Source organism: Dreissena polymorpha, chromosome 14 (genome assembly GCF_020536995.1).
Source record: "Dreissena polymorpha isolate Duluth1 chromosome 14, UMN_Dpol_1.0, whole genome shotgun sequence".
Classification (NCBI taxonomy): Eukaryota; Metazoa; Mollusca; class Bivalvia; order Myida; family Dreissenidae; genus Dreissena; species Dreissena polymorpha.
The window spans coordinates 48,395,205-48,411,784 of NC_068368.1; the positions used below are offsets into that span (position 1 = coordinate 48,395,205).

A 16,580-nucleotide genomic window follows, 5' to 3' on the forward strand; every position below is an offset into this window, starting at 1 on the left:
TTTTCAAACAGAAATTACAGAGCCACGTCAGTGCACATACTATGTTTGATAATTCATTCGTTTGTTGGATATTGTTTGCTGTTATAAACACATATTAGGTCATATCGCGGAGATTTAGTTAATCTTACCATGTGTTCATGGGCGAACTCACGTTTTCAAGTGCTCTTACGACTATGTGCTCGTACCTACTTTCGGGAATCATCATGAAATTATTGCCGTACTCAACGAACAAACATGTCTAAGCTTATTGAATTAGAGAAAAAAATAATCAAAAGAGAAAAATTATATGTTCATGCACATGGGCATGTGAAATCACGTCCGTACACATAGCATCATAAAATTAGGAAAGAAAACAACGAAATATAACGTTTGGTATGATATACAGCCGGGTTACATTCTCGATCAAATATAACAAGAAATATCTTTAAAAAGATAATCGACGTGTATTTTTTTGTACCACTTATCTTTGAAAACGTTCTGTTACAGTAAAACTTTTGTGGGTTATAACATTACGTTTCAGCATATAAATTCGTGGAATGGATCAAGCTCCCCACGGGTACTACTGCATTTTATTTTTCGTATCCTACATTTTTCGTACCATATTTTTTTGCGTACCCAATTTTTTTTCCTACCTAAATTTTTGCTCGTATCCATTTTTTTTGGTACCCAATTTTTTTCTTACCCAATTTTTTTTTCGTAACAATCTTTTTTCGTAAGCATTTTTGGGGCATAATTTTTGTATCCAAAATGTTCGTACCCATTTATTTTCCTACCGAAAATTTTCGATCCTTCTCAAAAGCATCGTCACACCAGTACTGTCAGTACTTTGATTCTTTATTATTGCCCAACCATAACCTAAAGATTAATTATTGATAAGATATATTTAACAATAATAATCAAAGAACGTGCATTGCAAAACCGATGATACTAACTTTCCCCATAACCGTCTGCAGTCTGCACAGGCTAATCAGGGACGACACTTTCCGCTTTTATGATATTTTTCGTTTCAAGAAAGTCTCTTAGCAAAAATCCAGTTAGCCTGTGCGAACTGCACAGGCTAATCTGGGACGCCACTTTACGCATATGCATTAAACCCCCTTTTCACGGAGCACTGTATCATAGACTGCACTTGAATACGATGCCCTAACGTTAGTACCTATTATCATTTCGCCATCGTTATATAAGTGCCTATCACAATTACGTCATCTTTATGTTAGTGCCTATTACCATTACGCCATTTTTTCCATGAACTTAGGACGTGTTCACATAACTATCAAAGTATCTTCAAGGGGCCACTATGCCATTCAAAACTTACAGGTAAAGCACTCTTTAGAACATTTTTCCTAAAGACATGAGTCTACCAGGTATTTTCTACTTCCGCCAAATTTTAAGTGGCACCTTAAGAATATGCTCATTCACTTACAGTCATATAAAATCATCCCTATTGCGGTCTATGAAACTTCACTCAATTACTATGTTGAGGTCATGGTGAAGTTTTGGGATTGTCCGTTGCCAATACGTCACTTTTCATTCAAATGACATCTCCCCGTAAAACAGTTCGCATAATTATGTTCACACAACTGAAAGAAATTATACTCGTGAGTCATACTATCGAAGATATTCAACCCGTTTAACCCTGCAGCGTTTAATACCAGAGTTAAAAATATATTGCAAACATGTTGTTTAAGGTTAACTAAGAACTTCTTATGTCTGGCCCGAACCTTAAATGGTTATCCATGTCTGGTAAAAAAAGCACTATGATTACTCGTGACAATTGTTCACCACCATTGACTATGGTTTCCGTGATCTATTCTCGAGTTAACACTCAAATGTGAGGCAAAAAGTATTCACAGTTCCTAAAGCAAACATCTAGATAAATGGTAATATTTCTTTAAAAACAACAACGCATACATATAATATAGCCCCCATTCCTACATTATTAACAGTTATGTGTATTGACCCGTATTAATCAATATTTTAGAAAAATTTGTATATGACTTATTCCCTCACCAATTGTCCCTTTCTGCTCGCGCAGGTACGGATATAATGCGGAATAAGGTCGACCAGAACCATAGCGGCCAGAGCCCGGATGACGAATACGACTTCACCCCCTACGGCATGCAGCAGAACCACAACCCTCAACCGCGCTCAAATTCCCTGATGATGAGGGACGGAGGACCGGGTGGCGGTCTCTCTCCTAAAATAAGCGTGCAGACAGACTTTAGTTATCCTAATGTAAATAATCCCTTATTACAAACACCAAATTCTTTAAACCCTTCACAAGAAGCTGTGATTGCTAATCATTCGCCTCATAGTCGCAGCCCTTCCTTGAAAATAAGACGTTATAGTTTCCTGGCTGGCTCGCGTAGAGGCCGGGGTTTTAGTGAGTTGTTCAATTCCACAATACTCAATGACCACTTCGATCAATACTCCGCTCAACGTGACGATAGTGGCTTCGGAAAGGATTTCCTTCGCACCGGAAGACCGCGTCGCCGCACATGCAGCGCATCCCAGCGACACGTCACCGGATTCCGGAGTGTCGGAGGGCGTCGACGAAGGGTCGCGGTCATTCCAGCGACGCCGCACCTTGCCATACATAGTTAAAGTTGACGAGACGGACGCGGCAGCGAAGGCAGTGGTGAAAGAGCAAGCGCACAGTAGTGAAAACCTGGCGAGAAAGAATCCGGAGACGTTCATCATTGAAAACGGAATACGTAAAAGGGTAAAAGGTGTGACGCGAGACGCACAAAAGCCAGCGAAGATGTCGTCCTCTAAAGGCGACCTGCCCGCACAGTTCGAAATAGAAAGCCAAACCACGCTGGCAAGGTCCGGCAAGCGCGGTAGTCTTCCAGACATCACCTCCATTCAGAAAGTCGACAAGGCGGCCATGTCAAGGGAAGAGGCCTATAAGCTGAGCACGGCCCGCAGGGAGGAGCTCCGTCGGCTGCAGGATCTGGCGGATAGGCGCCGACAGGGTGACGTCACTGTTATACTAGGCGATTTGAGGGTGAGCTTTGTTTGATAATACATGTGTGTCATGTTCTTTGCTCCTACCCGGTCGATTCTTGACTATTCGTACTTATCGAGAAAACACATTTCTTTTGATATTTAAAGCATCTCACATTGGATATAAAATATAAGCGATTATATACAAATGTATGTGTTTTAATAGTATTTGTTTAAAATAATTTAAAATAATACATGTGTTTACAACCGTAGGATTATTACGAGTGGAACTATTACAGATCATTGACTTGTTTTGGGCAAAATATTTTGTTGGCAGGGCATTTTATTATTGAGTCTTGTATATGTTTGAATAAGCGAATACTAACGGAATAGTTTTACAAAGTATTAATGACGCCTATTTTTGTTTCAGGATTTTGTTCAACAGCGACAGCTGCTAGTGTTGGTTATAGCACTGAATTTGAGTTTAGCCACAATGTTTTTCAACCTGCTTTCCTGAGCGGATATAACGTCATCCAGTTGTCATTCCTTACCACAATTCCCTGGTTTTGAAGCTACGCCCTTCACGTGATTGAAGCACGTGAATTGACTGCCGAGATTCGCTGGAGCCGTTTTCCGGGAGAAAAGAACGTTTTTGTGATAATCGCAAATGTGTGAACGTATTATTAATTGTCCTATTACAACCATTTATCAAACAAATTGGAGGATATTGATTGACAACATCATTACCGGTTGATTTGTGTATGGATATGTGCAAAAAAATATCAACTAGAGATGAGTTTGATATAGAAAATTATGGTACCAAATAATAACGTGTACGTAAGAAGTTTTTTTATCGATATACAGTTGGTTTGTTGCTGATATGAAGATTTCAACGATGGAATATAACGTGGTTCTACGGATACGCACGGTTCACAACATAGTCCCTGTATTCAATAGAAGAAATTACGAGTTTTCCGCAATTTTACTTATGAAACCGCTATGTAATTTACAACCAAACCAATTATGATCAAAAGACTAGATGGAATAAAGAAACAAAACGAAAGAACATTTTCGAAATTGTTTAAAAGAATATTCCTATGCCAGTCTGATACTGCGTGAATCATGGTATGGTTAGAATATACAATCAAGCTTCAATGTGCTTGTTATTTAACCATGAATATGGTTGCGGCATGGGGATGATTGTAGTTGTTGAATTTGATATGACGTCACTTGTGAGCGTTCGTTTTATGAAGTCATTATCAAACTGGGCCGTACTGTTGTCTTTTTAGTCTGCATTATTTGCATCATCTCTGTCGTCACCATCATCTCAATCATTCGTGTCATTGCCCGGGACAACAACAGTGTCATCGTTTTTGTTTGTTTGTCTGTTTTTGATCCTTGTCACAATGGTTCATCTTTTGTGAACACATGTAAGCACAAATGTTTTTATAAATTTCATCCGAGGGAGTTTCGTTTTGTTATATAAGCCATATTCGGAAAGGTTACTGTAAACATCCGCTGAAGAATTCAAGACGTGTTTAACAACTAATTCTTCGTCCGTACCGAACCACTCCGTATGTTTGTATTAGAACTGGGCACTTATTTATACAGGAAAAGATGTACTTTGATTGCATTGTCACCAACCTTAAGTGAGAGTATTGAGCATTATTACGGATTTAAAGGTAACATAAGGCGCATTTGGTTACTCGCAGAACATTTACCGATACACAACTAGGCATACAGAGTTTAGAAAAAGGTAAATATTCATATACTGCATCCAAGCTTTCATTAAACAAAATTGATTTGCGAATCTTACAGAAATGTATGCCTTTTATATGAACAAATCTCACGTACTATATGAAAATTATAAAACAAAGCAATTGAAGCTAGTATAGAAAAAGATATCACCGAAAATAATTGGTAATCGTGAAAGAAAACCAGCACACAAAATGTACAGAAGGTAAAATGTGTATGATACACATCTATTATTTTTTAAACAAATGTATAAGTTTATTCGCCCTGTTTGTCAGATAAAACCCAATCGGAACTGCTTTGTTGATTTATATGGAAGTCGTAGACTTGTCGCTAGTTGCATCGCTTGTATAAGCGGCGAATGTTTAACACAGGTAACAAGTGTACTATCTAGCTTAGAAATTACCAAGAGGTTCCGATTAATTGTTAAATACCAGTATACCCCTGTGATAACTGTGTACGTCCGCGTGACTGTTGTGTTGATGAGATTTATTTATTGTTTATTTTGAGAACTCATAGTTACCCTTATTATTTATTTTGTTGCCGTTTTTGGTGTTTTATCTGTTATTGCATTACATATTATATTGTCCATGATAATCCCATGTTTATAATCGGAACTTGTAAATAGATTTGTGTATGCACAAGTGTGTAGTTAGCATTTATGACTACCTTTTTTGCCTTATTCAGTCGTTCAAAGGTACAGCTTTAGCAGTTTTGGTCGGAGCGTGTAACATCAATAACTGTGTGACTTTAAACTGGCTACATCTGTAAAATATTATAATGTATTTCATTACAGTGACACCCCACGTGATCAAATATCAATGACCACTTACATACTCTATATCACCACGGTATATTTGTTTCTACTGAATACTTGGTACAAAAGAATGTATTATACTGATCGCGTTAAACGAGTATTTTTTTTTCAAAATCAAACATGATAACTCAAACTTACTTGTATCAGTCTATCTATAACTTCATACTTGCCTACTTCGGATGTCATTAACAGAGGTTACGTTTTGTACGTCACATTCATTAGCGACCGTCAGTTTTCAGTCGTAATCAAAACTCATGACATCGTCAGATAAAGACCAAACATGCCAAAGCTGTACCAGATTCATTTTCTAAGGCCCCTTTTTATGATTACCAAAATATTGAATAAAATTAGAGATTCTTCTCAATGTTTGTGTTTGTTGTATTCATCTGTCATGTGCAGGTATATGCGCACTCAAGAACATAAGCCAATGGCATGACAACCTAAATACACAATTAATGATACTTGGAATCATTTATTCCCTCGTGACGTATTTCGTGCACTAAGTTTTTATTTTACTATTTTTAACCCTTTCAGTGCTGGAACCAAATTTTGAAGGCCTTTGCAAACAGTTTGGATCCAGATGAGACGCCACAGAACGTGGCGTCTCATCAGGATCCAAACTGTTTGCTATTCTGATAGTATTCTTTGGAAAACATCGAAGAAAATGCTAATTTAAAAAATTCAGCAGACGACATTTTAGCAGACTACAAATTACCCAGCATGCAAAGGGTTAAAGTCGTTTCATACGCATGTGAGAATTTTGAAGAACTCTTAAACAACTCAGAGTTTCTACTTTCATGATTGATGCCGCATTTTGTAAACGTTGTTTTGATCGTGAACGAATCGTAGTGATCCTAACAGATCCGATAAGGTCTTTGCCGATCAGGAAACCAATTGGGTCAATGGTGGAAAATTGATCAACGGCTCAAAAATGTATACGATTAAGACGCTCAACTGCAATCAATTGTCACTCCTGATCATCGCATCAGATATTATTACTTCGTAAAAAGAACAAAAAAATCGTATTTTTCTTTCAAATCTTTATATCATAGTCGGTCCTAGGTAAGAAAAACAACTCAATGTTCTGCCAATATCTGGAGCCATCTCAGTAATAAATGACGTCGATAGTAAATTTGTATGTATTTAAATCATTCGACTCTTCCGTATGTCATATATAAAACCATAGATCACACCTTGAACACCATCGCACCCGCAGTCGTATCGTATGGTAAAGGAGCACATTGAATCTTGATAATACATGTATAATGAACCTAACACTTTTTGGAGCCCGATCGTGTTCCACATCGAGACCCATCTGTTGACACATTCGTAATACTCTTAAACGAATCGTAGGCACCGTATCTCAATCCGAGATCAGACCGTGACAAATCATGGCACCCATGTTTGACCAATCTTGACTTTATCGCACACAATCGCATTTTTAATAACGCTTGGACATGGCGCATGCATACTAATATTTACTATCTAAGACGAAGTCAGCTACGTGTGACGTCACTGTGGGATCGGACGACAGTGTCAACATTGTGTAATCTAAATATTCGAAATTCAATTTACTACTATCATTCCGTGTCATCGGTCAGGAATAATCGCCGTAATGGAAAATGCAAGTTAAACATTTGTTACTGCTCAAGTAACTTTTCTCAAATACTGATATGCCAAGATTTCATTACAGTGACATTGGGACCTAGTTTAAGGTCGCAAGTGACCCAGCTTCCAATATAACCTAGATAGTGTGTGATAAACAAGTGACCCAGCTTCCAATATAACCTAGATAGTGTGTGATAAACAGCTTCCAATATAACCTAGATAGTGATAAACATTCCAATAAAACCTAAAGTGTGTGATAAACATTCCAATATAACATAGTGTGTGTGATAAACATTCCAAATATAACCTAGATAAGTGTGATAAACATTCCAATATAAACTAGATAAAGTGTGATAAACATTCCAATATAACCTAGATAGTGTGTGATAAACAGCTTCCAATATAACCTAGATAGTGTATGATAAACATTCCAATATAACCTAGATAGTGTGTGATAAACATTCTGTTTAAGTTTCATCGTAACTATAATTTAAAAATATTTTACCTGGTGACCCAGTTTTTCAATACAGAGTGTTAACATAGGTTATCTAACATTTGACCTCGTGACCAAGTGTTTTTTTTTACAAACATTACTCAGATTCGACCTTGGCCTAGATATTGTCAAGATAATTATGAACAACCTATGTTCTCAGGATTGAGTCCTAAATGAGCCTCTAGAGTGGTATATTTAAAAAAATAATATTTGAACTAGTGACCTAGTTTTTGGTCGCGAGTGATTCAGATACAAACTCGGGTAAATATGGCTTAAAGCCACATTATAACAAAGTGTCATCAAGATTTGAGGAAACTGTTGCATGTAGAGTGGATACAAGCAAGAATTTGAGGACGAAAATCACACTAGCCCAGCACAGGTTTATCTTTTTGAGGAAACAACTGCTTAAGACGGATGCATTGGGTCAAAGCGCGCATAACGACGGTACCATGCTTTCCACTCCAATTATTAGGAACAATAGGTCTTTGCATGATGGTGATCTGACAGTGGGACACCCCAGACTAGAACAGTGCCGGACACATGCATCGAAGAGGTAAACCTTGAAGTTACAGGAGATAACCCCATACCCCTGCGACGAGCCTGGTTGCTCTGGGCAGAGACCATTATGAAAGGGGAGCTGAACTCTTTCAGTGCTGTCACCGAATTTTGAAGGCCTTTGCAAACAGTTTGGATCCAGATGAGACGCCACAGAACGTGGGGTCTCATCAGGATCCATACTGTTTGCTATTCTGATAGTATTCTTTGAAAAAAAAATCGAAGAAAATGCTAATTTTAGAAATTCAGCAGACGACAAATTTCCCAGCATGCAAAGGGTTAATGGCATTCTGTAGGACCTGCATCGCATGGCTACCTTTGCCCAGCACGCCAGAGAATGACAAGGCGAGAAAAGATATCCGTTTATAAGATCGAGTGCCCTACGATTTCTGCCAATTTTTACAGGATCAACCAAGAAAGATCTGTTTCTGACAGTCTTGATGAGATGTCATTTAAATACATTGTGGAAGCAAATTGATTATGGACAAACTTATGTCACATAATCTGACCTCAAGCACTTCATGCTTAAGAGAGATAGAAAAAAAGGAAAGGGCTTTTCTTTTCTCTTCATATGTGAAACTGAGGGCACGAAAACCAGAATTGACATTCATAGATGCAATTTTATTCTTTAGATATTTCATAAATAACAATGAATGAAATTTTCCTCAAGCCTTAACATAGTTATACCTTTTACTTAACCAGAAGCCTTTCATGTACAAACATTGCCTGTAACAAATTGTATACAAAGAAGGGGGCAATGATGGTCCTTAAACTCACACCCGAGTTCATGGACACCACTGTTGAAGATGCCCCCGCATTCCACTTTCATCTCACTATTCCGCTCATGTCAAACACGAGATGTTTATGGTAAAATTTGACTTTTGACCTTTGAGTGTTATCTTGACCTTTGAAGAAAAGTGACAGGTTATACACAAAATACTATAATACTCAGTCCACTTATGGTAGTTATTAGTGGGAAGTTTTTTGTCTTAAAATTAAATGATGCACTAGTTTGAATGCAATAGCTTTGGTACTTTATGACAAAAGAGGACCTAAACACAAAACTTAACCAGACGCCCACGCCAAGGTGATGACAATAGCTCATATCTTTTTTTAAATGACCTTGACCTTTGACCTAGTGACCTGAAAATCAATAGGGGTCATCTGCGAGTCATGATCAATGTACCTATGAAGTTTCATGATCCTTAAGCATAAGCGTTTTTGAGTTATCATCCGGAAACCATTTTACTATTTTGAGTCACCGTGACCTTGACCTTTGACCTAGTGATCTGAAAATCAATAGGGGTCATCTGCAAGTCATGATCAATGTACCTATGAAGTTTCATGATCCTAGGCATAAGTGTTCTTGAGATATCATCCGGAAACCATTTTACTATTTCGGGTCACTGTGACCTTGACCTTTGACCTGAAAATCAATAGGGGTCATCTGTGAGTCATGATCAATGTACCTATGAAGTTTCATGATCCTAGGCATAAGTGTTCTTCAGTTATCATCCGGAAACCATTTTACTATTTCGGGTCACCTTGACCTTGACCTAGTGACCTCAAAATCAATAGGGGCCATCTGCGAGTCATGATATATGTACCTATGAAGTTTCATGATCCTAGGCCAAAGTGCTCTTGAGTTATCATCCGGAAACCATTTTACTATTTCGGGTCACCGTGACCTTGACCTTTGACCTAGTGACCTGAAAATTAATAGGGTCATCTGCGAGTCATGATCAATGTATCTATGAAGTTTCATGATCCTAGGCCTAAGCGTTCTTGATTTATCATCTGGAAACCATTTTACTATTTCAGGTCACCGTGACCTTGACATTTGACCTGAAAATCAATAGGGGTCATCTGCAAGTCATGATCAATGTACCTATGAAGTTTCATTATCCTAGGCCTAAGCGTTCTTAAGTTATCACCTGGAAACCATCTGGTGGACGGACATACGGACATACAGACATACGGACGGACGGACCAACATGAGCAAAACAATATACCCCTCTTCTTTGAAGGAGGGCATAATAAATAAGGTACAGCCTGGACAAGCTGTTCTATAGGTGACCTTGACCCATAAGTGTGACCCTGACCTATGAGGTAGGGAGTTATACACACAAAATGCAGCATCCTTATGGTTGCTATAAGTGGAAGGTTCTCTTAAAATTGCATGGTAAATGACAAGGTCACAGTTAAAACAAGAGATTGCCAAGCAATATTGTCCCCTACTGGTTAAACTCCACCATTGTCAGTACATTTTTTATTTTATTTTATATTTGTTGCCATAGCAACCAGAATTCTTTACGTAAGAACAAAATGAAATGACGTGCATAATCTCCACATTGCCATCTATCCATGTTTCAAGTTTCATGAAAAAATATGAAGAACGTATAAAATTATTCAGGATCCAGAAAAGTGTGACGGACAGACAGACAAACAAACAGACTGACAGACGAAGCGCAAACCATAAGTCCCCTCTGGTTTCACCGGTAGGGGACAATAAGCTATTATATAGCAAGATTAGATCTTTGAAATTCGATCTTCACCTTCGAGTTAGGGAATAAAAGGGAAGTAACTGAGCCAATTCTTTAATCAATATTATTAAGAAATGTCTCAAATGTAACATAAGCTACATTTATGAATAGATGGTGACAAGGTTCTTTCTAAGATTTGACCCTGTGATCTAGTTTTGAATTTAAGTGACCCAGAATTGTACTAGTGTCAAAATCAACATTCTCACAAAGATAAAGAAGTTTTTATCGCATTGAACATTAACAAGATTTTAAAAACAAGTGGCAAAAGTTATTGCAAATGTTAAAGTTGGCGCAAACCAACCAACCAACAGACCAACCAACAGACCAACAGACAGGGCAAAAACAATATGTCCCCCACTACTATAGTGGGGGACATAAAAAATGACCTTGTGAACTAACTGTCAGACACATGTGACCCAGAAAATGAACTAGAAAATGTCAAGATACATATTTCTACACGGTTCCATTGAGTCTTAAATATTGCCTCTAGAGCTGGTGACATAATTTAACAAGAGCACCGCATAACGGGTGCCAACGCTCGGCTGCGGGTGCTTTTTTAAATAAATGAAAGCTTGTCAGATTTTATTTTTTTATAGAGGTCACAGTGACCTTGACCTTCGACCTAGTGACCCCAAAATGGGTGTGGCCTGTAGAACTCATCAAGGTGCATCCACATATGAAGTTTGCTGTAGGTGGAATCACTTTGATTTTAGAGCCAATGTAAAAGATTTAGCACGTTGCCAGCAGGCGGCGAGCTGGCTATGACAATACCTTGGGTTTTCTCCGAAAACAGCCGAGCTTAAAATGCACATTACCAAGATGCAACCTTTGTTCAGATACATAAACATTCTCACCAAGTTTCATTACAATTGGATGGTAAATGTGACTGCAGTGGAAATGAGCTAAACGGACACTGAACACGTTGGACACAAGGCGTACAAAGTCTATAGGGTATCTCACCTTCAGCACTTCTTGCTCAGATAAGCTAAACATGTTAAGCAAAACCAGCCATATAATGGGTAAAACAAACTAAACAAAATACAGGTATATACAAGACTTATGACAATATAACACTTCATAACCTATAATGACAATAGTATGATGCAACTTTTAGCTAATGTTTTAACAAGAGCTTTGTCACAGACTATTTTGCATGCTGTCTTCACGAAACAAGAGAATCTAATTTATGGCAATTGTTAAGAATTATTATGCCATATCATTTATGGCCATTTTGACCTTTGAACTCTTGAATACTTTCACATGACATGCTGTCCAATGACTAAGAACAAAATTAATGTACAGAGTTATTTTAAAATCTCACAATAAATGACATAGTTATGGCCCGGACAAGCGCATTTATGGCCATTTATTTACTTTTGAACTCCAAGTGTGACCTTGACATTGGAGATATCAATTTAATTCTTTCGCAAGACACATCGTCCAATGATTGTGAACAAATGTACCAGGTTATTTTCAAATCTCACAATGAATCACATAGTTATGGCCCGGACAAGATCATTTATGGCCATTTTTGACCTTTGAACTCGCAGTGTGACCTTGACGTTGCAGATATCGACGTTAATCTTTTGTGCAACACACTGTCCAATAATAGTGAACAAATGTGCCCAATGATTTTAAAATCTCACAAATAACAACATAATTATGGCCCAAACAAGCTCATTTATGGCAATTTGTGACCTTTGAACTCAAAGTGTGACCTTGACCTTGGAGATATGGACGTAATTCTTTTGCGCGACACACCGTCCAATGATGTTGAACAAATGTGCCAAATGATTTTAAAATCTCACAATAAAAGACATAGTAATGGCCCGGAATAGCTCATTTATGGCAATTTGTGACCTTTGAACTCAAAGTGTGACCTTGACCTTGGAGATATCAACGTAATTCTTTCGCTAGACATACCTTCCAATGATGGTGAACAAATGTGCCAAATGATTTTAAAATCTCACAATGAATGACATAGTTACTGCCCAGACAAACTCATTTATGGCCATTTTGATCTTTGAACTCAAATGTGACCTTGGAGATATCGCCTTAATTCTTTCGCGCGACACACCGTCCAATGATGGTGAACAAATTTGCCAAATGCTTTTAAAATCTCAATAAATGATAAAGTTATGGCCAGGACAAGCAGTTGACCTTTGAACCCTCAGTGTGACCTTGACCTTGGATATATCGACGTACTTTTTTCACACGACACACTGTCCCATGATAGTGAACAAATGTACCAAGTAATTTTAAAATCTAATGATAAATAACAAAGTTTTGGTCCTGACAAACTTTTGGTTTGAAACACACTAAGTGACCCGGTGACCTAGTTTTTGATCCGGCATGACCCATATTCAAACTTGACCTAAACATCATTTAGATACAACTTGTGACAAAGTTTGGTGAAGATCAGATGAAGTTTCGGGACAGACCGACAGACAGACCGACCGACAGACAGAAAAACAGACAGACAGACAAAGTGACTCCTATCTAGCCCCCATTACCAATGGTAATAGGGGTATAATAACACCACACCTATATTAAATTGATCGTCATAAGACGCTTACTTCTCTATGATACTATGAATTGGTAAATATTATGTTTACCATAATAAACTAGTGGACACGTTTCAGGAAGACAGGACAACAAATGCCTCTTCTTAAGTGTTCACAAGCTTTATATGTTGATGAGGCAAAACAAAAGAAACCAAATCTCCAAATACTAGTGAACTGGTCAATAACATCCATAAATAGACAATTATTACTTCAAATAATACGTTCTTAGCTTTAATCACATTTTAAAACTGACAGATGCTCAATGACAATGCACTTTGTAATTAAACAAGTTGAAAAGGTGAGCTTAAACATTTGGCAAAAGTCTATAACAATGAGGATCTTTATGATCCAAATGATTCTTGGCACATTTCCTTGGCCAGTTTTTCCAGTTTCTTGTCTGTGAGCGTCATCTCTTCAGCATCACAGTACTCTTTGGCCTTGGAGGTCCAGTATGACTTGGTGCGCTCAAAGTAGTCCTTGATGGACTCCGAGGTTGGCCGCTCAGGGGCGTCACTAAAGTCAATGTCAATTTCGTCATCATCATCATCTTCATCTTCATCCTCATTGTCTGCAAACAAAGATGATATAGGAATTATACATAATATTACAATAAGCATTATTATACATACTTTTAAGACTAAAAATGTGCCTGTTCAACTTCAACCTCAATTATTGTACTGCCTTTATAAACCCTTTACCCCTTATATATGTATTTTGACGCATTAATAGTCCCTAAGAAAGTATGATCTAATTTAAGACCTTTCTTACTAGATTAAAGTTTTTAAGGCTTCATTTCAAACATTTAGATAGTAATGAGCAGCAAACAGCATAAAACCTGAACAGACTGGTTTTATGCTGTTTGCACATAGCCATTTTCCCTTTGCTTCTATGTGGGAAAGGGTTGAGTATAGAGTCCACTGACCTGAGGCCCTGCGTTTCCTGGCCCCACTCTCCATCTCATCATTATCATCAGAGGACGAGTCAGACTCCTCCCAGACCTGCACAGTAAAACAGACAGAGTCGCATTCTGTGAAAACTGGGCTCAATGTATGTGAGTAAAGTGTCTTCCAAGATTAGCCTCAGGCTCAATGTATGTGAGTAAAGTGTCTCCAAGATTAGCCTCAGGCTCAATGTATGTGAGTAAAGTGTCTCCAAGATTAGCCTCAGGCTCAATGTATGTGAGTAAAGTGTTTTCCAAGATTAGCCTCAGGCTCAATGTATGTGAGTAAAGTGTCTTTCAAGATTAGCCTCAGGCTCAATGTATGTGAGTAAAGTGTCTTCCAAGATTAGCCTCAGGCTCAATGTATGTGAGTAAAGTGTCTTCCAAGATTAGCCTCAGGCTCAATGTATGTGAGTAAAGTGTCTTTCAAGATTAGCCTCAGGCTCAATGTATGTGAGTAAAGTGTCTTCCAAGATTAGCCTCAGGCTCAATGTATGTGAGTAAAGTGTCTTCCAAGATTAGCCTCAGGCTCAATGTATGTGAGTAAAGTGTCTTCCAAGATTAGCCTCAGGCTCAATGTATGTGAGTAAAGTGTCTTACAAGATTAGCCTCAGGCTCAATGTATGTGAGTAAAGTGTCTTCCAAGATTAGCCTCAGGCTCAATGTATGTGAGTAAAGTGTCTCCAAGATTAGCCTCAGGCTCAATGTATGTGAGTAAAGTGTCTTCCAAGATAAGCCTCAGGCTTAATGTATGTGAGTAAAGTGTCTTCCAAGATTAGCCTCAGGCTCAATGTATGTGAGTAAAGTGTCTTTCAAGATTAGCCTCAGGCTCAATGTATGTGAGTAAAGTGTCTTCCAAGATTAGCCTCAGGCTCAATGTATGTGAGTAAAGTGTCTTCCAAGATTAGCCTCAGGCTCAATGTATATGCAGGGTTGTCATTATTAACCGATTGCTGATCAAATTCATCGGTTAAAATCGCCAGAAAATCGGTTGTTTTTCCAAGAGACGTAGATGTTATCAACGTCTGTTTTTCCCGAATTTTTAAAATTGCGATCGGAAGTTTTGATCATGCAAACCGACAATAATTGACGAGGAATAACCGTACTATAGTAGAGCGACGACTGGTCATGCAGTCAGTCCATTAACTCCGCACAGATTATTACTGACCGTATCTCAACGAATGTTGCACTGTGGAGCGTAATTAACTAGTTTTTTTAGTTAATGAAAAGGTTTCCACATATTAAACAAGGGACAAAATTGTAACAAAACCAGGTTTTCATTGTGAAAAAAAATCTGATTAAGGGAGACAACTCAAACTGAACTTTTGAAATGAACAAACAAAATTAACCCCCTTTGTAAGTTTGTTTCAAAATAAATCTATTTTAAGTTGTGGTGACCTTGACATTGGAGATATTGACGTGATTCTTTCGTGCGACACACCGTCCCATGATGGTGAACAATGTGCCAAATAATTGTAAAATCTCACAATGAATGACATAGTTATGGCCCAGACAAGCTCATTTATTGCCAATTTTGACCTTTGAACTCAAAGTGTGACCTTGACCTTGGAGATATCGATGTAATTATTTCGCGTGACACACTGTCCAATGATGGTGAACAAATGTGCCAAATGATTTTTAAATATGACAATGAACGACATAGTTATGGCCCGGACAAGCTTGTTCGCCCGCCCGCCAGGCGCCAGCCCGCCCGCATTCGCCAAACTTATAACCGGTTTTTTCCTTCGGAAAACCTGGTTAAAAATGCTCCATGATTTTCTACCAAAATAAAAGATATAAGCGACTTCTGCGCTACGAAGTTGTTATTCAGCATCTTAATATTAAAGTCCACGCTTTCTCCGAGGAAGAATGATGTGATGTTATACATGAAGTCTTACTTTGGCATGATTTTCATCTCATTGAAAAACACGAGAAATGTGTCTCTGTTGCTAGAATTTTCTTAATTTTCCATGAATAATGACATCTGAAAATGATTTCGGATAACACATTTAATTATACGCATTTGAAAATACTTCAATTAAATAATGCATGTTGTTATACAAATGGTCATTACACATAATGTAATAAGTAGGTAAATATCGTGTTTTGAGATTGCCAAACTATGCATACATATAGGTCTACATGCATAAACAGGGACCTATACAAACTGTTTGTATAGGTCCCTGGCATGAATGACCTGACAAGTTATATCACAATCCGGAATGAAAAGTACTCTGCAAATTTTAAAGAAAGGCGCGTTTTTATTCTCAGAAGTTCATTTTCACTTTCGCAAACTTTTTTGAAAGGAGGTACCATACATGTAACAGTTTAGATTGAGTGGTTGACTTGTCGTAATTCATAA

General features: G+C 37.9%; 2 protein-coding genes across 15 annotated transcripts in view; one reads left to right on the forward strand and one right to left on the reverse strand.

Annotated features, from left to right (window-relative positions):
* LOC127857532 (junctophilin-1-like) overlaps positions 1-5,879 on the forward strand; it is an 81,053-nt gene extending 75,174 nt beyond the window's left edge. The window contains 3 exon segments of the mRNA XM_052393953.1: positions 2,036-2,496; positions 2,498-3,007; positions 3,377-5,879. Of these exon segments, the coding sequence (XP_052249913.1) occupies positions 2,036-2,496; positions 2,498-3,007; positions 3,377-3,463 (1,058 nt within the window). The 3' untranslated portion in view covers positions 3,464-5,879.
* Positions 5,880-8,777: 2,898 nt separating this feature from the next.
* Positions 8,778-16,580, reverse strand: part of LOC127857534 (kelch domain-containing protein 4-like) — a 31,968-nt gene continuing 24,165 nt past the window's right edge. For 11 of the 14 annotated variants that reach the window (XM_052393954.1, XM_052393961.1, XM_052393959.1 and 8 more), the window contains 2 exons: positions 14,201-14,276; positions 8,778-13,846 (listed from right to left, as the gene is read on the reverse strand). In XM_052393954.1, the coding sequence (XP_052249914.1) occupies positions 13,620-13,846; positions 14,201-14,276 (303 nt within the window). In that variant the 3' untranslated portion in view covers positions 8,778-13,619. The remainder of the gene's footprint in view (positions 13,847-14,200; positions 14,277-16,580) is intronic. The other 3 variants (XR_008038404.1, XR_008038406.1, XR_008038405.1) reach the window with 3 other exon arrangements.